Source organism: Tupaia chinensis, unplaced genomic scaffold (genome assembly GCF_000334495.1).
Source record: "Tupaia chinensis unplaced genomic scaffold, TupChi_1.0 Scaffold000287_1, whole genome shotgun sequence".
Lineage (NCBI taxonomy): Eukaryota > Metazoa > Chordata > Mammalia > Scandentia > Tupaiidae > Tupaia > Tupaia belangeri.
In genome coordinates this window covers 282510-291255 of record NW_006159771.1, presented here as the reverse complement: position 1 = coordinate 291255, position 8746 = coordinate 282510, and the positions used below count along the sequence as shown (strand labels likewise).

Genomic DNA, 8746 nt, shown 5'->3' with positions numbered 1-8746 from the left:
GATGGTCACGCTGCAATCCCCTCTCCTCCATTCTCCTCTCGGGATCTTGGGCATGCATGCACACAGGCCCGGTGTGAGTTTAAGCCACCGGGTCCGGGACGCGAACCTTGGTTGACTACGTGGGAGTCCAGTGACATAGCCATTACGCCAACTGCTGGTCCCTGTCTTAGCTTTTTCAACTGATGGTGCTAGGGCATTCATTTTCTTCTTTTTTTTTTTAAGAGAGATTTTTGCTATAGGGCAGGTGCGCTCTCCAGGGAGACGGAGAGACAGAAAGTGAGAAATCACCCCGCAGTCCCTTCTCCTCTCAGGATCTTGAACATGCATGCACATGCGCTTGCCGGGAGTTTAAGCCCCTGGGTCTAGGACTCAAACCATGGTTGACTACGCAGGAGTCCAGTAACCATCATGCCAGCTGCTGGTCCGTTTTTTTTTCCTCCCTTCAGACAAAAGACCTCATGGTTGGGACTAGCAGTTAGCATATATAGCTATGTCGCTGGACTCCCATGTAGTTGACTGCGGTTCAAGTCCCAGACCCGGTAGCTCAAACTCACGCTGGGTGCATGTGTGTGCGTGCCCAAGATCCCAAGAGGAGAATGGAGGAGAAGGGATTGCGGTGTGGCCATCCCCCCCTGGGAGTGATTTCTCGCTTTCTGTCCCTCTGTCTCTCTCTGTCTGTCTGGAGAGTGCACGTGCTCTATAGCAAAAACCTCTCCAAAAAAAAAAAAAGCTCTGGCCCCTGCTTTCTGCTGTAGCCCACAGGCTGGAAGTGACCGCCAGCACCCCCAAGACACTGGAAGGCCATCCGCAGTGCATGTCCCTGGAGGGGGGCAGAGTCCAGGGACAGTGTTTCCAAGTCACCAAGACCCCTCCTGCCTGTGGTTTGAGACACTCAGGGTCACGTGTTTGAATTTGCTTTCAGTGTTTTTTCTCTCTTTTTTTTTAAGGCTTTTGCCACAGGGTGCGTGCTCTCACCAGAGAGACAGAGCCGGCGAGAAGGAAAGATCACCCTCTCGGGGGATGGCCACGCCGCATTCCCTTGTCCATTCTCCTGACGTTTTGGGCACGCACACATGCACGCCCAATGTGATATTCACGCCTCCACATGTGGGACTCAAACTGCGGTCAGCCATGTGAGAGTCCAGTACCTGAACCATCAGGTCATGTGCTGGCTCTTTAGATTGCTTTTTCACCTTTCTGAAAGATACATTGTTGTTGTTTATTCCATGAGAGAGACACAGGCACCAACAGAGTCCCCATGCCACCGTCCGCTGTCTTGGCCGGTCTGGGTCACGGCACACGGCCAAGCACCAAGAAGTCAGGCCCAGGACCTCGGCTCTAACTAGCCCAGGCGTCGCTGTAGTTGGGGCTGCAAATGCAGGAAGCCTGGGGCAGCCAGAGCAGAGGGCCGAGGGAGAGGCTTGTCCATGATGGGGCTCTGTTCCCCCAGCCCTGCAGTCCCCTTGGGTCAGGCTTTGTTTTTGTTTGGGAGAGGTTTTTGCTATAGGGCTCATGCACTCACCAGAAAGACGGAGAGAGACAGAGAGAGAGAGAAATCGAGAAATCACACCCCAGGGGCAGTGGCCATGCTGCAATCCCTTCTCTTCCTTTCTCCTCTTGGGATCTCGGGCACACACGCACACACGCCCGACATGAGTTTAAGCCACTCACTGGATCCGGGACTCGAACCAGAGTCAACTACATGGGAATCCAGCGACATAGCCATACACTAACTGCCGGTCCCTGGTCAGGCTAACTTTGTCTCTAGTGACCTCATCAGCAGCCTGCACTCTGGGCACCTCCATTGGTGTCCCTGACACCAGATGTCTGAGGGGTCACTGGCCTCCTGCCCCACTGCCTCCATGTATTTGTCCTGGCAGGCTGTGTTTACTGCATCTGCTGTTCCCTGTTCCTGGGGGCTGGCTGGATATGGACATCAGAGGGGCGGAAGGCCCACCCTGGAGTCTGTGGTGTGGAGAGACCTGCGCCTTGCACATCTCTTTCCTGGTGGGGTTGCAGCTGGCGAGAAAACGACCTGGGCCCCGGGGCTAGGCACGGCCCAGTGTGGGGAGGCGCAGCTGCACTGAGCACGTGCCCTGGCATGGGACAGGCCTGCAGCGAGCCCTGACTCTTGCCCCTCCGGCTGTCTGTCCCCTGCAGGAGTGTGGCCTGTTGCGGAAGGGGACGGTGCTGTTGGCAGACAACGTCATCATCCCGGGAACACCGGAATTCCTGGCGTACGTGCGCGGGAACAACCGCTTTGAGTGCACGCACTACTCTTCCTACCTGGAGTACCGGTCGGAGGTGGTGGACGGCCTGGAGAAGGCCGTCTACGTGGGCCCGGGCCAGCCATGACCGCCTGCCCTGTCCTGGGTCCTCGCACCAGGCCTGCTTCTAAAAGGTGCCACTGCCACATGCCTGTTGACCCTGTGCTGCGGCCCCAGCGGATCAGACACCAGCCCCCCCGCCAGGAACAGCGGACCCCCCATGCAGGATCACCACAGCAGCCACACGTAGTGAGAAAGGCCACCCGGGAGCCCAGGCAGGCAGGGGGTGCCCGGCCAGTATACCTCACACGCACCAGCCTTCAGAGAGGGTCTCCACGTGGGCGGGTCTTTGGGCACAACTACCGATTTGACACGGGAAGGGGTGGGGAAATTGGAAACCTCTTGGCCTGCTGAGTCCTGTACTCAGGATGTGGCCCGGCTACTGTCACCAGGTGGCAGCAGTGCCTCGGTGACAGCACTGCCACCAGCTATAAACGCCGCGCTTCCGAACCCCCAAATTTTCACCTTCTTTTTAAGAACAAATCACACATGTCCTCTATTAAAACCGGCTAGCTGTTAACGTTCTTATGTTTGAAACAATGTAGAATTAAAGATCTAAATATTTAGATACTAGAAACGGTACCATTGTTTTCAACTGTGGCACCAAACACGCTGACCTCCCCTTGGTGGGACACTAGGGCCGCAGGCGGGGCCCGTGGTGGGGCAGGGTCATCAGCTACTCTCTACACCTGTGACCAGGCAGGTGCTGGGGACAGGTGAGGCCAGACCATGCAGCAGTGCCCGCCCTGCCACCCGGCCATGCATGGCACGGAGCAGAGGCACCTTTCCTAGTCCCACCCAGCCCTGCTTCTGGAAAAGGTACCAGGCCCAGGCTGGTCGCAGCTTGGTCACCAGCTGGCCCATAACCAGGCAGAGCTGGGTCGTGTCTAGCAAAATCCAGAGCTGTCCCCAGCTCACACCCTGGCCCTGCGGCCCTCAATTGCACCAAATACTGGCCACCTCAGGCTCCCCAAGACCCCGTTAGAGGCCCTGTTTCTAGGCTGGACTAAGGTCAGCTCTATCCTGGCTTGGCTCACCTGTGCCCAGACCAGCCATGATGGCACGGGGCTCAGGGGGGTCTGAGCACCCAGAAACCAGGCCAGTGTGGGCGGAGCCCCACCCACTCCACATAGCACATGGGTATCCTGGAGTCACCTACGCCCCTTTCCCACCCGGACGAACAGCTCAGCCTCGGAGCTGGCAGCTGAGGACAAGATCGGAACCACCGAAGACAGGAAATTCCTTTGCTGCTTTTTCTTTTTTTTTTTTAATTTTTGAGTTTTCTTACAAAAATTTAGATGTACCAATACAATCTTGTTTTGGTTTCGTTTTTAATGCTTTTGTCAGTGTTTCTCTTCTGTCTTTAAATCACAAACAGCAGGCACTGAGCAGCAGTCCCTCGCTGCCGCCAGAGGTCAGTCCCAGAGCTGCTACCAGGTCCTCGGCAGGTGCAGAGGTGGCAGCTGCGGCCAGCCCAGGCTCAGGGAGGGGCTCTGCTGCATCCCCAGGGCTCCCAGGGAGCTGGGGGCAAGCACAACCTCATCCCCAGCTCACAGCCTCCAGAGCCTCCCTGCCTGGCTAGCTCTCGGGGCAGATGCATGCCCAGGTCTGCCACCCGGGGCATGCGGGGTGACTCGGGCCCTGGGGAGTCCCTCCCCCTCCCTGCCAGGCTGGCTGCCCCCGAGTCTCCGCCTCCAGGCCGGCTCACTCTAGGGCGCTGCACACAGGGGCACATTCCTAATCCACTTGCCCCAAAACAAAGCCAGGCACCTCCCGGGCTGCCTCCCTGGGCCCCGCCCCGGAAGCCCCGCCTCCTCGGGCCTTCCCTCCCTTACGCACACAGCACCATGTCAATCAACAGCTAACTCAGCTAGAGTTAGGTGGGGAGAGCAAAGGCAGGGAGGGGGCAGGACTGGCGGTGTCCTCGGGGCAAGAGGTGCTGCCAGCCTCTGCCACCAGGGGGCTCCAAGCTCCGCGGCGGCGTCTGCTCAGGACGGCCCTTCTCCTGGGCATCCAATCCCTATGAACAAACGGCTGGGCTGGGGCCCTGCGGAGGGAGGGAGGGGAAGGCAGAGGCTGCAGTAGGGCGCGGCTAGGCGTTCGGGGGTTGGGTCTCCCCAGGCTATGTGGGCAGACACGTGGACAAAGGCAGCCGTCGAGGGTGATGCAGACCCACTACCACCGGGTCTGGTCTGTACAGCGCCCTAAGCGTCTGAGACCGTCTGAGCCCAGAGTGCCTGGGATGGGACTGAGGGCCCAGGGAGACCCCTCTCTCCCAGATCTGGGTCGGGCTGGGCTGGATGCAGGTCCCGCGGGGAGCACGCAGTGAGCAGAGCACACAGCCAGCACAGATCGACAGGAAGCTGGCCTCGGGAATGGGGGGCCAGGGGACAAACGACAAGAGAACGTACCAGGCATGCATGCTAGACCCAGGAGTCAACGGGCTGAGGCTTAGCGTCCCCCACGGCGTCCACCAGCCTGACCGCGGGCCTGCTGGGCCCGGGAGGAGGGGCCTTCCTGCCGGGGTCGGGCTGCAGCAGCGCACGGGCAGGCGGGCAGCAGGGCGTTAGAGGCAGAACAGAGCAGGTTAGTGGAGATGACAGACTGGGGCAGGGGAGGGCTGCAGTGGCATGAAGGTGGGCCTGCCAGGGCAGCAGAGCGCGGAGGGCGAGGGCCCAGCTGGCACATTACACAGACGCCCCAGGACGAGGCCCGGGCTGGCCCAGGGCACGGTGCAGGCTCCGCCTCCTCGCAGTGCATGCAGAGAAAGGCGTCCGTGCTCGCACTGCCCCCCTCTTCCCTCTTCCCAACAGCGCGAGCTTCCAGCCATCAGCACCCAGGAGCTGCCCCGACTTGATGCGTTGTTTCCCGGGCTTATCCCTCAGCCCAGCTGCCCAGAGGACGAGCCCACCCTGAGTGTACCCCCGGGACCCAGACCAAACTCAGCCCTGCCTGGGCCACCCCAACAGGGCCTCCCTGGGTGCCTGCTCTCAGCCACCTACTTTCAAGGGCTCCTTCTCAGACGCCTCCCCTGCAGAGTCACTGTCCCGGACCCTCCGCTCCCTCCTGTCCACTGTGGAGTAGCCATCTGTGGGGTGGATGGGGTAGGGAGGGGCAGTGAAGGAAAACCTCAGAGGCAGGAAGGGTGGCCCTCACCCAGATGTGGGCGGCCCTTTTGGACAGGAGAGGGCCCGCCAGCCACATCCCAGAGGCCTGTGCCAGGGGTAGCTCCCCCAGGCCCCTGCCTGCCCCCTAAACCACCTCTGTTCTAGCCACCCCTCGGGAGGCCGTATCAGCACTAGCCACGCTCACCCCATAAACCCGGCAGGCCCCTCAGGCCCCTCCCAGGCCTCCTCCCGCACCTGTGCTCACCTGGGCCGAGCGTGTCCATGGGGATCAAGTCCCGGCTGCCAGGCTTCTCACTGTCTGCAGGGCGGGAGTGGGTGACTGGGTACGAGGCACTAAGGTGGACAAGCCCACACAGGGGAGACCTCGGCCACCCTGGGTGCCCTCTCACCGGCTCTGCGTCCCTCGGCCTGTTGGTGCCAATGCAGACACCACAGGAAGGGGGCACCCCAGGAGGCCACAAGGAGGCCCTGCAACCCTGGGGCCACTTCTATGGGAGATCTGTGTTGCTCCTCCTCCCTCCCTCACCCAACCTGTCACTCCTGAGCTTCAGGGATGGGTTCCCTGGGCCCCGCCCTGTTCCCCTGGCCTCTACTCACCAAGGCTCTTGTCCACCAGTGGCAGCGTGCTGTCATCGAAGCCCCCAGGACTCGGTGCTCCTTTGGGCCCCTTGGCGGCAGCTGCGGCAGACTGCAGGGGCACAAAACAGGTGTGGTGAGGTCAGGGACAGGTCCTCCTGGGGACTTGGATCTTAGGAAGTGAGAGAAGGCAGGCTGGGTGGGCCGCACCTGGAAGCGTGCCTTAGTCCAGCCGTCCCGCTGCAGGGCGCCGCGCAGCTCCTTGTAGCTCCACACAGTCTGCAGCACGTGCGACGCCGCCTTGGCCTCGCGCACGGACTGGCTACGGGGGTCCAGGGCGGGAGTCAGCAGCCAGCCCCGCCCCACCTCTTGGCCCCGCCCAAGACCACGCTCCACCATTGGCCCCACCCTCAGGCCACGCCCCCCACGCCCACCTGGAGGCGACCAGAGCCACAAGCGCAGGCACGCCTCGGGCCTGCAGGAGCGAGCGTGCATTGTCCAGGCTGTCGGACACGATCTCATGGATGGTGTTGAGCACGGCCACCACTGTGTCCTCCTCCAGGCGGGCCCCGGGCCGTGCTGGAGCCTGCGCATTGCGCACGTTCCGCACCAGCTCTGCCATGGCGTAGCTCCCTGAGGGGCAGGGTCGGTGTGAGGACACACCCCAGGCCCGACCAAGGGAAAAAGCAGGGTTCCCCACAAGGACGGACTGGGTATGGGAGACGCGTGCTCCCACAGCAGGGACTGGGTTCAAAAGACAGGATGGAGCCTGGAACCCTGAAAAGTCCCCAAGAGCAGGGCTTCTGAGTCCCCCACCCTGCTCCAACCCCAGCTTGGCCTCGCAAGCGCCCTCACCAATGAGGTCCTTGTTGCGCCGGTCCAGTGAGAGATTGCGCAGGGCGATGGCGACGGCGCGCACCACCTTGTCTGTCTCCGACTGCAGCAGCTCCACGAGCACCGGCAGCCCACGCTCCTTGCGCACGGTGGCGCGGATGTACGTGGCCCACTGCAGAGGCAGAGGGATGGCTCCGAGTGGGCCAGTCTGCTCCACCGCCTGGCAAGCCCTGCTCCAACAGCTCTACGCCACCTCCGCTCCCAGCCCGGGGTGCACTCCCAGCAGCCCCTGCGCTGAACCTCGCAACCTTAGGAAGGCGCTGTGTTGCTCGGCTCCCCACCAGCCCCGCCAGCACCGTGTGTGCCGCGCCCCCCCCCCGCCCCCGCCAGCAGCAGCAGCGCCCATAGGGCACCTGGTATTCTCTGATCCCAGGTCGCTCTCCCCGCCACACCTGCCCCTCACCATCCAGTTGCCGGCGCTGAGGTTCTGCAGAGCACCTGCCGCAGCCTCCAGGGTATTGAAGTTCCGGCTCTCCGTGAGGAGGGAGAGGTAGAGACGGACCACTTCCGGCTGGTACAGCAGCTCAAAGCCTGGGTACAGGGTGACCGCCACCATGGTCACCCAGAATCTCTTCCCCCCCCCCGACACCCCATCAGTGCTCCCAGGGCCCAGTGAGCTAGAGCCAGGAGGAGCTGTGGCACATTCAGGTGATGTTCAGTGCCAACTCGCCCACCCCTTACAGCCACCCAAAGGGCAAGCACCCCCATTTTACAGAAGGGCAAACCGAGGCTCAGTCAAGGAGACCGGGTTTAGGGGAGGTCATTCCTTCCTCGGTTGCTGTCCAAGAAACACAACTGGCCCTGCCTGGCAGCCAGACCATGGAAGACACCAGGCCTGGGGAGGGAGGCAGCAACAAGGCCACCTTCCATGGCAACGGGACCCACGTCAGTCACGGCCTAGTCCTGCAGCCAGGGCTGCTCCCCTAGCAACAGAACCCCTCCCCGGGCCACCGCAGGTGCTCCAAAAATCAAGGCCCAGGATGGCGTGCTGCACAGGTCTTTGGATGGAAGGGTTGAGGGGGGCCTTCCACACCTGCCTGTCCCCATCATGGAGCGTCTGCCTGGGACGGCCATCACTCCCTCTCTGCCCTCCTCCCTGCCACATCCCATCCCCTCCCCAGCCCCCCACTCACGCTCAACTCCAGCCCTACAGAACTCCCTGCCGCCTAACACTCCAAGCTCAGTCCCCTCTCAGGGTGGTGGCCCTGGCTGGCTGCTCGCCCTGGCTGGCCGTTCTGCGTTACACAGACCTCCCTCAGCAGGGGCTCTTCTGCTCCTTCTCCCCTACCCGGGGCACCTGAGCTATTCCGACTTGGCAGTGTGGCCCACGGTGCACAGCATAGCCCCAGAGCACATGGGGACCTGGATAGACATACTCAGGACACCCCAGCCAGGCCTGCACAAGCCAGGCTTTCTCGGCTTAGGCTCTGTCCTGACCCAGCCTCTGTACCTGGATTCGCCCATGCCTTCCCTGCCCCGATCCCCTAGGAGCAAGCCCAGCTCTGTGGCTGACCTTGGAGGCCCTGCCTTCACTGGGGCTTCCCCTCCAACCTCGCCCAGCTACTGTGTGACCAAACACACGACCTCGCTGTGCCAGGTGTGACCTGGTTCTGTAGCCTTAGCAGGTGCCCAGGGACGGGACCATCCTCGGGAACCTTGCAGCTGAAGGTACAGCTGGGCGGGCCCTGTTGCCAAAGGCCTGTTTCCCCATTTGACCCCCAAGGCCCTTTAGGCCTGACAGCCTGAAGCTTCCCTAGCTGAATGGCCCCCTTCCGATAGTGGCTGCACCCCAGCCCCCAACTTTAGCAGCCTCTTGTCTGC

General features: G+C 61.8%; 2 protein-coding genes across 2 annotated transcripts in view; one reads left to right on the top strand and one right to left on the bottom strand.

Annotated features, from left to right (window-relative positions):
• Positions 1 to 2904, top strand: part of COMT (catechol-O-methyltransferase) — a 28969-nt gene extending 26065 nt beyond the window's left edge. The window contains exon 5 of the mRNA XM_006150400.3: positions 2161 to 2904. Within this exon, the coding sequence (XP_006150462.1) occupies positions 2161 to 2355 (195 nt within the window). The 3' untranslated portion in view covers positions 2356 to 2904. The remainder of the gene's footprint in view (positions 1 to 2160) is intronic.
• Positions 2905 to 4267: 1363 nt separating this feature from the next.
• The window catches only part of ARVCF (ARVCF delta catenin family member), a gene marked incomplete in the record, with an annotated part of 82209 nt that continues 77730 nt past the window's right edge, over positions 4268 to 8746 (bottom strand). Inside the window, 9 exon segments of the mRNA XM_014588567.2 lie at positions 4268 to 4374; positions 4739 to 4858; positions 5330 to 5415; positions 5700 to 5753; positions 6053 to 6143; positions 6242 to 6353; positions 6466 to 6664; positions 6887 to 7037; positions 7329 to 7456. Coding sequence (XP_014444053.1) covers positions 4751 to 4858; positions 5330 to 5415; positions 5700 to 5753; positions 6053 to 6143; positions 6242 to 6353; positions 6466 to 6664; positions 6887 to 7037; positions 7329 to 7456 — 929 coding nt within the window.